The 13,968-nt window shown below is 59.8% G+C and overlaps 1 protein-coding gene across 2 annotated transcripts; it reads left to right on the top strand.

The window, feature by feature from the left end:
- The first annotated feature begins 4,382 nt into the window (after window positions 1-4,382).
- CREG1 (cellular repressor of E1A stimulated genes 1) lies at window positions 4,383-13,313 on the top strand. 2 transcript variants are annotated; one of them, XM_045838857.1, is made up of 4 exons: window positions 4,383-4,805; window positions 7,479-7,598; window positions 9,941-10,129; window positions 12,850-13,313. In XM_045838857.1, exons 1-3 carry the CDS (start codon window positions 4,452-4,454, stop codon window positions 10,127-10,129), a joined length of 663 nt encoding a protein of 220 aa, XP_045694813.1. In that variant the 5' UTR covers window positions 4,383-4,451; the 3' UTR covers window positions 12,850-13,313. The 2 variants fall into 2 exon arrangements, with proteins under 2 accessions (XP_045694813.1, XP_045694812.1); XM_045838856.1 differs by having other exon boundaries at window positions 4,384-4,805; window positions 9,941-10,125; window positions 12,843-13,313.
- The last annotated feature ends 655 nt before the right edge of the window (window positions 13,314-13,968 follow it).

The raw sequence follows: 13,968 nt of genomic DNA, 5'->3' as shown, positions 1-13,968 counted from the left end.
GCAAACCGGACCCGGAACCTGTTTGTTTGGGGGGCTCAGTCCTCCGAGGTCCCCCCTCATCCCTCCCCCTTCGATCCCAGTCCCTCAGGGGGGTGCCTGAGGGCCCAGCTCTGAGCCAGCGCTCCCGAGACGGAGACTGGGGGGCTCACCCCGACTCACGGGCAGCCCTGAAGCCTTGGGCGCAGCACCTTTTCCTCGGACCTCGGCTTCCCCACGGGGCAGTTGATGAGCAGGACAGACAGACAGACAGACTCACAGGCCGCCTACGGCAGGCAGACTGGGTGTTCTGTCGCCAGGTGACTCCGCTGGCCAACTGCACATGAACAAGGCTGTGAACGGTTAGTTTTCCTCCGTCCAGTACAGTCTGTCTGTTTCACCCACCCCACCCACCCACCCACCCACTGAAATGTACATTGGGCACCACTGTGTGCTGGCATTGCTAAGTCACAAGCAGTGTTTGTGGCTATTTATTGAGTCCCTACTATGTGTCCCATGTGTGTTAGATGCTTCAGAAAGGACATTGGTGTGCTCCCCCTGCAGTCCTATGAGGCAACACTTTTTTTAGCAAGAGTTTTTATTTTTTAAAGATTTCATTTATTTAGTTTCATGGGGGGGAAGGGAGAGAGAAGGAGAGGGAGGGAAACATCAATGTGTGGTTGCCTCTCATGCACCCCCTACTGGGGACCTGGCCCGCAACCCAGGCATGTGCCCTGATTGGGAATTGAACCGGCAACCCTTCGGTTCACAGGCTGGCACGCACTCCACGGAGCCACACCAGCCAGGCTGAGATGGTACTTCTGTTTTAGACCAAGTTTAAGCATCCCGCTCCAGGCCGTATCTCTGACTTGAGGTCAGACTCCAAAGCTGGCGTTTCCACCAGTTTCGTCCTGCAGAGAGAAATGAGATGCATTGCTCTGCTCTCCCGAGGTCCCAGGCAGCAGCCCTGGTGCCAGGCCAGCTTGCGGGCTCTGACACCCTTGTCGTTGTTCCTTTGGTACATCAGATCATGTCTCATCGATCGCTGATAACCCACCCTGCCTAGTGTACCTGGCGACCCGCATTCACGCCCCAGCCGGAGTCCCACAGGGATTTCTGAGCCATGAATTTATAAACTGTGGGAACAGCGCCCTCGTGTGTCAGCAGTGCAGGAAGCTCCGCGTGGCCACCAACTACTTTTTAGAGTCTGGGGACAGGTGGCCCAGGCGGGGGTGGTGGTCAGGGCCGTGGGGGAACCGGCGTGGGCTGAAGGAACACGACTCCACGCAGGCGGTTTCTCCCTCAAAACAGGGTGCTGCTCCTCAGAGCTGCTGCGGGACTTCCCAGATGTTTTCTAGTTATTTTTTTTTAGGAGGTATTTGCTTTTGTTTTTGTTTTGCTTTGTTTTTACAGGGGTCCCAGTGGAAAGCACCCAGTCTCGGACAGGGATTGAATGAAGCAATCGAAGGGGGGACAGACAGAGTGAAGCGAACGCTGGCGGCCACCAACGTCACAGCTGGGGTCCCTGCGCACTGGCTCCATTCCAGGCACGAGGCCACCAAGTTCACGGTGTTTTCGCATTTAATCCCCGTAAAAGTCCCGGGAGGTGGGAGCTGGTATTTTGCAACTGCTAACGATGCGGAGTTCTTCCTCTCCGAGTCACGCTTAAGTGGCTGGCTCGAAAGACTCCAAAGCCAGCTTTTTTTAAATAAGGAAGGTATTTATTTTTAGAGAGAGAAAGAGGAAAGAGAAAGAGAGAGAGAAACATTGCTTTGTTGTTCCACTTACGGATGCATTCACTGGTTGACTCTTGTATGTGCCCCGACCAGGGATCAAACCCACAACCTTGGCGTAGCAGGATGATGCTCTGACCAATGGGGCCCCTCGGCCAGGGCCCGAAGCCAGCCCTCTTCGCCACCCAGCAGCTACCTGCTCTCCGAAGCATGCGTGCCTGCCGCGGGCAGAAAGGCCCCGAGCCACGGAAGACAGCCTGAGGACCATCGGCGGTTGGTGCGACTGTGCTGGTGCGGTTCACCGTGTCAGCAGTGTGTCCTGAATGCCTGCTAGACACCCGGGATGTGGGCATGCCCACGTCACTGCTCCTGCCCTCGGTGACACCACAGTTGGTGGGGACCCAGACAAGTGAACCAGGGTCACACCGCGTGACAGGGGAGCCTGCAAGGGGGGTTCTTGCAGGACCGCACCCCAGTAGGAGAAGATCCTCACTCCCGGCGGGGAGGGGCTAGGTTCAGGCCCTGCACACACAGACAGAAAGCCCAGGGGAGAAGCAGCAGGCCCCAGAAGGCGAGGGGCTCCCCCCAGCCCCCCAATGAGGAGGCCTTGCTAATTGAGAGCCAGAATAACACCCTACTGTTATTCCTGAGTGCCTCCATTCCCACTGTTGATTTTAGAAGAACTTCATCAGCTGTTTGTTTATGAAGCCAGGCAGGCATTCCGTACGTATCTGCCGAGTGCCTGCACTGTGCGTGGGGACATAGAACAGAGGCGGACGAGACAGACGACATTCCTGCTCTCTTGAAAGTCACGTTCCAGCCAGGGACCGAGAGCACGTCACTAAATAAATACACCGGGTGACAGAGACAGGCAGGGGTGTCCACGGGGAGGAGGCCCCCTGAGAAAGGGTGACATCTGCGTGGAGATCCAGACAGGCAGGAGGTGGCCATCTCTGCAGCCGAGGGAACAGCATTTGGGGCACAAGGAACAGCCAGTGCCAAGGCAGACCCTGAGGGGAGGTGCTTCATGCCGGGGTGGGGGCGGGTGGACCCCGGTACCCTGCTCCGATGCAGGAGACCCAGCCCCAGGCGCCGGTTCGGCGACACGGCTGAAACGGGGCCCACTGTGGGTTTGCACACCAGCGCTGAGTGCCGCAGCAATACACAGAACAAGCATTTTTTAAATCTGCTCGCAAAATAATGGTTCACATTATCGGAACTTACAAAAGTCGTGCTAACAGAAAAACAGAACATGGAGCCAGAGGAGGTGGGCGGTCTTCTAACCCAACCGACTCCTGGTTTTTGATGAGAAAACCGAGGCCCAGAAGGGTGGCAGGAAAGCCCCGTGGCCCCGTGGCTCCACGGTGGCCGCGTGGAGACTGGAACTCCGACTTGGAAATGACGGCTCTCTCTTCCCGTAACGGGCGTGGGATGCTCTGTGTGCCATTGGCAGGCACCCCCACTATTGGGGTTGTGTATTGGTTTTGAAAATGAAGCACCCAATTTCCCCCCTCTCCGATGTCTCCCCCGTGGTTCCCCATCCAGCCCGAGGCCCGTCCAAACTCAGCGGTTAACACGGAAGCCGACTCCGGGTGAGGGCGGGTTGCGCGTGCAGCATCCAGGCCCCCGGCTGAAGACTCGCCTCCTATCCAAGTTCTGACCCGGGAGCCTGGGAATCTTGGCTGCGTTCAGGGAGCTGAGTTTGAGACGGGAAGCGGAGACAGGCTCACCCACTCGCCTCCCACGCTGCTCAGGTGACTGGCCCCAGCTGCTGAGTGAAATGACTTCACCTCTGTCGCACAACAGCCTCCAGGGCCGGCCGGAACCAGACCTACAAGTTGACAGACGCCTGCAGGGACCCAATGGGCACCATTCAGGACAACTGTGATGGGGACGTGAGGCCAGGCCCAAAAGGTCAGCACTCACTCTGAGGAGAGGGAGCCACAGCTTACGATGATAAAAGATGCGGTCGGGTGGGAGGAGCCCATTGACCCATTCCCAGAATATCAGAATGAGGAGGCACCCCTGAATGGAGGGGTCCTTGCTGGGAGGAGCCGGCGGGAACGCTCCTTGGGTGGGCTGAGAAGGATCGGTAAGGACAACAGCTAAAACCATGAGCCCCACGCCCGAGGACTGAACAGGCCCCCAATGGTTTCGATGAGCTCAAATTCGCGCATGGAAGGAACACCAAGGACTAACCACGCCTTGGCGTCCGCATAGAGAGTCTCCTGGGCCAGCGAGCGTATGGGTCCTAAGTTTGGGAGCTTCTGTCCCTTACCCCGGGGACCCTCGCTGCACTTTGGCGCAGAGAGTGAAGGCACAGAAGGGGGAACTCGTGTAGAAAACGCAGCATTTCCTCTCCGATGCCACAGACTCGTGTCCAAAGTCCTTAAGGAAGGCGCCTGCGCGCGCGCGCGCGCAATGCCTGGTTTTTCCCCAGAAGGATGACTTAGGCAAGTTGCTTAACCTCTCCCAGCCTCCGTTCCTCCACGCGTCAAACAAAACAAAGTCCCACTGAGGACCGTTTCACAATCCCTACAGATCCGCGGGTGGAGCTGCGGCAGGCAGGCAGACCCGGCCGGCAGGTTGCAAGGCGACCAGAAACCCGCCCCTCCGTCCGCGGCTCCGATTGGCTCTTCTCGGAAGGGGCGGGGCCTGCCCCGCGGTGGGCGGGCCCCGAGCGCTGTGCTAACACCAGGCCGCTGGAGGCCGCGGGGCCGGACTGTTGCCGGAGTCACCGCCATGGCCCAACTTGCCCGCGGGTCCGCACGCCCGCTGCTCGCCGCCCTGCTGGCGCCGGTGCTGGTGGCGCTGCTGGCGGCGCCGGCGCGGGGCCGGGGCGGCCGGGGCCACGGGGATTGGGACACCGATGCCCTGTTGCCGCCGCTGCCGCCCCGCGAGGACGCGGCGCGCGTGGCCCGCTTCGTGACGCACTTCTCCGACTGGGGCGCGCTGGCCACCCTCTCCACGCAGGAGCGGGTGCGCGGCCTGCCCTTCGCCGACGTCCTGTCGCTCAGCGACGGGCTCCCGGGCAAGGGCAGCGGCGTGCCCTACTTCTACCTGAGCCCCCTGCAGCAGTTGGCGGGCGACCTAAAGGTGAGCGTGGGGCACCCCAGCCCTTCCAGGGCCGCCGGCACCTGCCCGGGGCGACTGTGCTCACGCCCCTGACTCCGCGCTTCCGCGCGGACGGGCGGGCTCTGCAGCGTCCCGAGTGGTGGGCAGCTGACCAAGGGGAAGGCTTTGCAGGGTGTCCATGTCCCTGGGAACTTCAGCACTTCGTTTGCGCGGCCTAAGGGGTTCCTCTTTCTGACCCCTCCTTTGGACTGCGAGTTTCCCCTTCTGCACCTAGAAGCTGATATCCAGCATGGGGTGGATTACAGCGATTGTTGCCATCTTTAGGTGCCCCCCCCCCTCCGGCCCGTGCACACTGGCTCCCGCGGCAGGAGGCAGAACGGATGGGAAGTCCGTCTCCTCCTCACCCTTGGCCCACCTTTTGTGGGCAGGGGCCAGGTTCACAGCTATGTTGGACCCCTGCCGTCCCAAGAGAGGTGTCTCAGACACCTTGGGAGGCCAGAGCCACACAGGGTCCGGAACTGAAGCCTGAATGGGTGGAGGGTCTTTTTGACAAAGATCTGGGATCTGAGGTCGCCTGGTAAGGTACAACGTTATTGATGAAGAGACGGTGGAAGAGAACGTGGCATTTGAGTAAGCACCTGCTGTGGGCCAGGTGGACCACCTCTTTCCAGTCATCCTGCCTTTCGCTAACCCTTTGAGGAGGTTTTCCTCGCCTCATTCAAGGGCCGAGATAGGGCAAGGAACTTCCCGAACGCCACTGGCCAAACTGGAGTTCCGCCCCAGTCCACCTGCCGTCGGGACACAGAGCGCCGACAGGGCGGGTGGCTCAGGAACTGAAGAGGGCAACCAGCCAGTTTTCTTTGGCCCACACAGAGTTCTGTTTTATTATTATTATTATCATTATTATTAATTTGGAATTAGTTTGCAACTTCTTGAAAAACTGGAAGACCTGGTGATGGGGGCGGGGCACGTTCTCGGAGCCAAAACAGCAGCAGCTGCCTGCTCAGCCCAGGCGACCCGCCCATTGGGTCACCGTCCTCCCCCTGCCCCAGCCCACGCCGCTGCCCGAGTGTGAGCTCCACGCAGGCTCGCTCCACGCAGGCTCACTCCACCCGCCAGTGGGGCTCAGCCTGGGCTGCAAAGACGCCCGCCCGGGGAGACTGTAAAAAATGCCGTGCCACGGCGTTTTGTGGAAATACATTTTACTGAACCTCTGAGGCCTCCGAGGGGGGGCCGTGATCCAGAACCACCGCTCTACGCGGTGTGCTTACGCTCCAAGGGGCAGAGGCTCTGCTGTGACCCGTGGCTGGCAGGTGGGGCTCTAGCCCCGGTGTGACTAATCAATCAGGAAGAGACAGTAGGGAGGGCCCCGCCCAGGACTTCAGGCCTCCAGGATGGGAGGAAAGGTGCAGCCGAATGAGAATTAGTCTGACTGAGTCCACCCATTAACCAGTTGGGGTTGGCTTACAGTTTCTACTTTTCTTCCCCCTCCTGACCTCTGCCCACCAGGTCAGCAGGAACCACCCACCCCTTCCCCTTAGGAAGCCCCTCCTTCAAGCAGATTTGGTTCCTCACTGCTTTCGGTCACGTCTTACACGGTCCCAGTTCTGTCTTTCCGCAGTCACGGGCCCCTCGGCCTCGGAACCCAGGGTCTGGGCACCCCAGAGGCTCCCGAGGCTTCTGAGTTGCTCCAGGCTCCGCTGGCGGCTCTTGACACTGAACCGACTGGGCACTTGGCAGTCCGTCACGTGCCGCCTCTTGCTGTCTTCCGTGTCGTCATTTTGCGTTATTTAAATGTTATGTCTGACTTTCCAACCAGACTCTCAACTCACAGGAGGGAAAGACCTCGTCCCTGTGCCCTGCCCCCTTTCCTCCCTCTCCCAGGTGCCATGCCGAGTCAGGTATCAACGGCAGACACTTGGCTACAGGGTTTCGAGGAGGCCTCTTTGTGACTCACTGTGTGGAAGGGTCGCCATGACATGGCAGAACCCCTGCATGTGACATGGCAGAACCCCCCGCACGGGACCCTGCGAGTCTAAGTGAAGCAGTCTCAAGCCCACGGGTGCACTGTGCTGGGATCTGTCGGCAGTAATGCCCGTGGACAAGCTGACTTCTGAATAAGAAAGGACCCGGCATGGGGCCTGCCTCACTGTCTGAGCCGAAGCATTCTCCCCTGGGTGTCAGGCGAGAAGGGATGGCCTCTCCTGTGTTGAAATCCCGTGACCAGTGGGCCGGCCGAGCCAACCAGGAAGCGTGACTCAGCTCTTTCCTCGCCGAGATGGTGTGCCGAGCTAGCGGAGCCGCGGGTGCTTTTAGGTGTCAGTCTCTGGTTAATGTCTGACCCCGGAGACGTGTCCGTGAGGGGCTGGACCAACCTTGTCCTGGATGGCGCTGTAATTCCAATCCCTCTGGGGGGTGCAGGACTAGTCAAGAGCTGAAGAGGTGTTACAATAACTCTCACTTGGTTCACTTAACACATGAGCGCCCCTCCCCCTCTCTGGAGAGAGGGCCAAGGTTATGCTCCGTCCAAAGAGTCGTTGTCCCGAGTGGAAGGTGGTGTTTCACAGCCCACTCTTTGATGGGAGATGGGTCAAGCTGGGGGGCAGTGTGTGCGCGGCCTGTGAAATCGGTCCCCTCTGCGGAGACAGTGTGTCACGAGAGGGTCTCCATTTCCTCCCCCCCCACCCCTTGCAGGAGAATCCTTATGCCACGCTGACCATGTCTTTGGCTCAGACCGACTTCTGCAGGAAGCACGGCTATGACCCCCAGAGTCCCCTCTGTGCGCACGTCATCCTGGCCGGGACCGTGACCAAGGTGCGTGAGGACCTGCAGACGCACAGGCTGGCTGCAGGGGCGCGTCATCCCGCTCACCGCGAGGGAAGAGACGGCCTGGGGGGGAAGTAAAAGGGACCAGTGACTGAGATGCAGAGTCAGAGTGTGTCCTAGTGTACAAAGTAATTTCACGAGCAGCCAAAGTTGTTTTAAAGATTTTATGTATTTATTTTTAGAGATGGGGGGAGGGAGGGAGGAAGAAAGGGAGAGAAACATTGCTGTGTGGTTGCCTCTCATGCACCCTGCAAAGGGGACCTGGCTGGCAACCCAGGCATGTGCCCTGACTGGGACTCGAACCAGCGACCCTTTGGTTTACAGCCCAGCACTTAACCACTGAGCCACACCAGCCAGGGCATAAGCAGTAAAAGTTTTAATCAGTTGCTTTCATATCAGTGTTCAAGAAGACATTTGTGAGCAGAACGAACTATTTGGTGGCGGGGGGCGGGCAAACAGAGCTAATAGCTGTGAAGCCCCTAAGTTGGGAACAGCTGCCAGCCGCAGCTCACTCCTTGGCCCCGTGTGCGCTGCACCACGTCTGCGATGTTGGGGTCCCCGCCTCCCTGTTGTGGCGGTGGCTTGGAGCAGAGAGCGCCCCAACAGGTCAGAAGGGGAGACTCCGTCCGTACAGTGAGTCCGGGGTGTGCATCTCCGCAGTTAGGGGTGAGTGCTGCCAGGACGAGGCTCAGCGGGACCTCGGGAAGGGCAGAGGGCAAGGTGTCCTCAGCCCCAAGCTGATGGCTGAGCCAGCAGATTGGCTCCTTGACCTGTCAATCACAGCCCGGAAGTTCCTTGTGTTGGCCTCTCTGCAGGTGCCCGTTCCTCCCCAGCAGGGGGCAGTGGGGAGCCAACGGGCCTGACTTCCACTGTGTGTCTTCTGAAGGTTTCGCCCCGTGTGTGTGTGTGTGTGTGTGTGTGTGTGTGTGTGTGTGTGCGCCTCTCGTGTTGGACACGTGCTGGCCCTGGGGGGACTGTGCTGATGGTGCAGGTCCCAAGCCCGGGGACACTTTGTTCTGGGAGCCTGTGCCAGTTAGTCTGCTGGCTCAGAATCCCCGCTTCGCCCCGGGAACTGGGCCTCGCCCCGTCTGTCCCCACCAGTTCCTGAAGTGAGCCAGACTTGTGGGGGGTGGGGCCGGTCCCCGGTTTTACAGGGGCGGGCGAGAGCGGTGTGCAGTTGTGAGTACGCGAGACAGAGTTTGTCCGTGCGTTATTAATTATCACGTATTGATGATTGGGTTGCTTTCCGCACACACAACTGTAAACCTACTTTGCCCACCCCAGGACGGGTATCAGAGCGTCCTGCTGCCGGACTCCAAAAACAAATGAGGCGGACCCCGGCCCGCAGTGTCTGCGGCATCATGGATGAGATACGAGACAAATTCGCACGGACTACCGGGTCCTGTGGAGGAAAAGGGACGGTGCGGCCACTCTCTCAAGGGGAGAGCTCCCCGACCCTTGCCTGGGCAAGCTTTTTGGGGTTCAGTTTGCACAGGAATACAGGGCGCATAAGTAAAGCTCATCAGTCACTGTCAGGCAGTAAGGATCAAACAATAGGTGACATTCAGAGAACTCTGAGGGCTTACTCTGAGTTAGGGTCAGATAGCTAAAGGGCCATAGAACTTTGGGGAACAAACTCACTTCCTGCTTGGTCCCTTATTATTTAAATTGAGGGTATTAGCAAAGCAGGTTTCACAGGATCTTATGCATTCTTTCTTAGGCCTGATCTCCCCGGGGAACCCGTCCTTTCCAGCACAGGGCCTACCCACCTCCAGCATTGTTTCAGGCTTAAGTCAGGCAGCAGAAGTAAGGCAGCCAAGAGATTAGGAGACTTCTTGCAGACAGAATGAGGACTAAGGGGTGAGGGTCCATCACCCCTTTTCTCCATAGCCCCCCAAGTCCTTCCCTGAGGGCCCCCTCGTGACGGTGCCTGTCTTAGGTCGTCCCTCCCGTGAGGAATCTTACCCGTCATTGGCTAACGGGTCATCCACCCGGGGCCAAGCAGGGTGAAGTGAAAGGGGCAGAAGAGGTGTCCCTGCCTGGGAGATAAGCTTTGTCTCCTCAGTGGCTTATGGTCCCAAGGTCACCCATTCAGCCTTAGCCATGGGGGGTTACAGCTTCTGAAACCAGGCAGGGCGGTTCCCAACAGACGAATACAATGTCATGGTTATGTATTAATCATTAAAAAGTAAAAAGGAAACAGAAAGATCCAGGTCTGCAGGTAGGTAAACGCCGTAGGGTTTGTAGGACGCGAGAATGGCGCACGGCTATCGTACGAGAAACGACGACGTCCCCGCCGCGAGGGCGTTCATCTCGCGCGTGTCCTCCAGGTGAACGAGACGGAGAGGGACGTGGCGAAGCAGGCGCTGTTCACCCGGCACCCGGAGATGGCGTCCTGGCCCTCCAGCCACGACTGGTTCTTCGCCAAGCTGGACATAACCAACATCTGGGTCCTGGACTACTTCGGCGGGCCCAAGACGGTGACACCCGAGGAGTATTACAACGTCACCGTCCAGTAAGTAGCCCTCGACCCACCGTCTGCCCTATTGCACAGTCCTCATGGCGGGGGGGGGTGGTCCTTAGGCCAGGGGGTGTGACCACTCCGGGTGCCGTGGACTCCTGAGACCACCCTCACAATGACGTTTTTTAAATGCATGGAGTACGTAGCATGACGAAGGCGACCCCCCATGTTGGAGTACGCTCATAAATATGTGCCTTGGAGGAGCTTCAGCCCAGCAGCCTGTGGCTCTTGAACCCCATCTGCAGTGGAGACGCCAGGGTGGGGCCCCGTGTTCAGGCTGCACCGTGGGGCTCTGCACGGACCCGGTTCTGACCCGTGACTCTCATGAGAATCGGGCTCCTTGGACCGAATGACCCTCACCCGAGGCTGAGCACGTGACCCCCGCCCCCAGCAGCAGCGCCCCCCCTGCCCCGTCCTGGGAGCACCTGTGGGGCCGAGTGGTTTACGCTGCCCCCCAGAAAGTGGGCACCGGAGGGGAGGAGGCCGGACCGCAGGGGCCTGACGGCGGCACTTCCGAAAGGGCCGGGGAGCAGGTGCGCTCAGGAGCTTTGCACTGAAGCCGGGGGTCCAGCGAGGGAACACGGGCACTGGCACCTTCCCAGGTGACGCAGGTGACTGACTCTGCCTACTTGACACCCTCGAAGCCCCCCGCACCGTGACGATCCCCCCCGCCGGCGGCAACAGCAGCTGCACACTCGTGTCTGCTGAGCTTTGCTTCGTGGTGGGTGCAGCCCACGTGGGTTGCTTTGTCCGTGTCGGCCCACTGACCTCTCCCTGCGCCGCGGCCCCCGCGCTCGGCAACCAGTTCCTCGTCGTCGGTGACACGGCGGGGGGGGGGGGGGTGCAGCCAGTGAGTGGTGCGTGGGCCTTCCAGCTCAGGCCCCCCTCCCTCGGTGGCTCGCGGGCACAGCCTCCTCACCGCGGAGACGGCTGTTGGTGGAGGCGAGGGGGAATGCCAGGCTGTGGGGGGGGGCAGAAGCTCACGCTGGGGCTTCCGCTGCCGGCACCGCCCTCCCCAGGCCCTCGCCGACCTGCTGACTTCCCACCACGACTGGGAATGTCTTCACAGACAAGCTCAGCTTTTAGGTGCTTTTTAAAAAAACCCTAAACATGGTCTAGGACAGCGTGGGGCATGGAGCAGGTGCTTTGTGAACGCCGGCGGCCTGCCCGCGGGATGATTTGAGAAGGAGGTTCCCAGCCTCCTATTGGAAGGGAGAACCCACGTGCGTGTGGGGGAGGGCCACGGGCCAGTGGTTGTCTCTCGGGCTGGCAAAGCCACCTTATTGTATAGGGACACAGGTGGCAATGACAACGTGACAGCCAGCAACACATCCCCGGGAGGACGGGCAGTAGGAGGACAGGCCGGCTCTTCAAGGTTACGGCTGGCTTGCACGGGACGGGCGACCTCCGCAGCGCAGTTATCTTTGCATGAGCCACAGGCCCGGGGGTGACGCTCCCTGTGGAAACGAGATAAACGCGTGTTTTCCTTGAGTGTCCTCGCTGAGTGAGTGAGTCCAGTAGACCCGAGGCCCCCACTTTATTGCCCCGGCAAGTGGGGGCCTTGTCTGCGGCTCAGAGATAAGGAGGAGCACTGTCTCCTCGCCCTTTGGACAGGGGCACCAGACCCGACACCGGGGTGCGCCCCGCCCGAGGCAGCCCTCCAGAACCCTGGGGATGCCCATCTCAGAGTCCGGGAGCGGGCCCGCCCACCCTCCCGCCCACCCGGATTGCTGCCAGACCTGCCCTGTAGCCCGTGGAGGGGACGGTCTTGTGTGTTGGGGCTGAGGGCCTGCACATTCTCGGGGAGCCCCTCCAGGGGCCTCCCGGAGCGTCCCCGGACGGCGGCCACCGTGGGGGCTCGCCCGCATTAGATCTGGGGGGTGCTCTCTCAAGACCAGAGAGCCATCTGCACCCGGGAACCTGTCACGCTCAGAGGCGTCTGCCGTGAAACCTTCAGCGCAAACGCTGCCGCCGCCGGGCAGAGCGAATGGGGGCCCCCCCGAGGGCATGTGCTCCGCTCCCCGGACTGCTGGGTCAGGACCCCACGGGCGTGTCTGCACAGGGAGTGAGGGCGCCGAGTCTGCTGGTGCCCTTCCATCAGCAGGTCTCACCCCCGCTCCCAGTCGGGTCCCAGCACCAGGTCCGCCCCACCCCCTCGGTGCCCACCCGGCCCCTAGCAAGGACGGGGGCAGGGAGAGGCCCCGGATCATGAGCTGGCCCGGCCTCCCGTGCCTGCACGTGGGGTCTCTGACAGCCGTGGTCAAGGCCGCAACAGGAAAATGGGTCGCGGCCTCCTCGCCCGGCGGACTCAGCGTCACCGGGCGCTGGCCGACGAAGGCTTGTTTGCCCTGATGTTTGGGATCTCTTCTGTGCTCAGCTGTTTCTGCCTTTTAAACCTTCAGATGGTCCCGAGTGAGAGGACCACGCAGCCCGGATAGATGGTGGGCGCCCACCAGTGTGTGGGCGTCACCCTCGGACCAGAGGGACGCGGGCTGGGGCTGGGGCGGGGTTTCCAGGCGGGTGGGCGGCAGGCCGCAGGGGTCTCGGGTGGTGCCCCTTCAGCACACGGGGAGAGCGGCTGAAGTCAGCTCCGACGCCTCAACCGTTAGACCAGAAGTTCCGCTGGTCCTTCCCTAGAGTGAATCAACTTTTAAAGTTTGTCAACCCGGTTTAACGAAATAACTCTTCTTTCTCTGTCTCCCCCTGTTTAGGTGCCCCAGCAGAATGGGGCGTCCGTGACCACGCAGGTGACGTTTTTAGGAAGTTTCTAACAGATTTGGAGGGCGTCGGGGTTCTCAGTGAACTGAGGCCTGGAAGATCCATCCGTTTGTTTCCCCCCCGGGGGCCGGAGGGCCCGCTTGTTTACAGAATCAAGTTGGCCTGCTGCTGGATTTCTTGGAAGATGAGGCTGCTGACCTTTACACACGTGAACGTGTAGTTTCAGTGCCTGTACACGTGGTTTCACGAGATAAGCTCCCTCGTAGAGAGGCGTGGCCGGGACCCAGCCCCTGAGCCCTTCAGTGGCTCAGGGACAGGACTCGATACACACCAGGGTGTTTGCAAACAACAAAGAAATCCAGCAAGCAGCTTCTGGTTAAGAAAAAAAAATGAGTTGCATTACACTTGGCAAAATAGGTTTCTTGTTCAAAGCTCCAGGGATTAAAAGCACTGTTTCAATGGCATGAGTTGGATTCATTTCTTAAACACAGATGTTGGTACCCACCCCCTCTCACCCAGGCCGCTGCTGGGACCCCCTGTGTCTTTATTTTGTGCCAAACATGGGCTGTTTCAAAGCTTCCCCTGGGTCCTTCAACTCTTTCCCTTCGGTGACCTGCTCACCACATCCGAAAACGGGGCCACAGCCCTGGCTGGGCGGCTCAGTGGTTGGAGCGCCGCCCCCGACACCAAAAAGTTTCAGGTTCAGTCCCCAGTCGGGGTGCCTGTGGGAGGCAGCCGATCGATGTTTCTTTCTCCCTCTCTAAGATCAATGAACACGTCCTCAGTGAGGACTAAAAACGTTTTTTTAGTCATTCATATGTAGGTCAGATTCAGCTATTCCAGAGGAAAGCCAACCCCCGTGTCCCAGCAGGTGGTACAGATTGAATGGGCAGAATGTGCTCCTGCTGTGTTCCGATGGGCCACCAGAGGGCAGTCTAGACCACTTTCTGGGCAGACGGGAGTTCCTTTTTCCTGCAGAGCTGATCCAGCCCTTGAGTGACACGGCGGCTGAGGTTGTGAGTGCATGGCCTCGGTGACACCAGGGCAAAGGCAGGATGACTCCTCAGGGACAGGAGGAGACACTGAGGACTCCGTGTCACGTGCTTCGGTCCTCCTGCA

This window comes from Phyllostomus hastatus, unplaced genomic scaffold, assembly GCF_019186645.2.
Source record: "Phyllostomus hastatus isolate PE091 unplaced genomic scaffold, TTU_PhHast_1.1 phas_contig_283, whole genome shotgun sequence".
Lineage (NCBI taxonomy): Eukaryota > Metazoa > Chordata > Mammalia > Chiroptera > Phyllostomidae > Phyllostomus > Phyllostomus hastatus.
This window is presented reverse-complemented; position numbering and strand designations above follow the sequence as displayed.

Bases quoted from the DNA above. Each gene is read 5' to 3' on its own strand.
- CREG1 (XM_045838856.1), top strand. From the start codon at position 4,452: ATGGCCCAACTTGCCCGCGGGTCCGCACGCCCGCTGCTCGCCGCCCTG. The intron at 4,806-7,478 runs GTGAGCGTGGGG...CACCCCTTGCAG, and splicing joins AGTTGGCGGGCGACCTAAAG to GAGAATCCTTATGCCACGCT. The intron at 10,126-12,842 runs GTAAGTAGCCCT...CCCCCTGTTTAG, and splicing joins TATTACAACGTCACCGTCCA to GTGCCCCAGCAGAATGGGGC.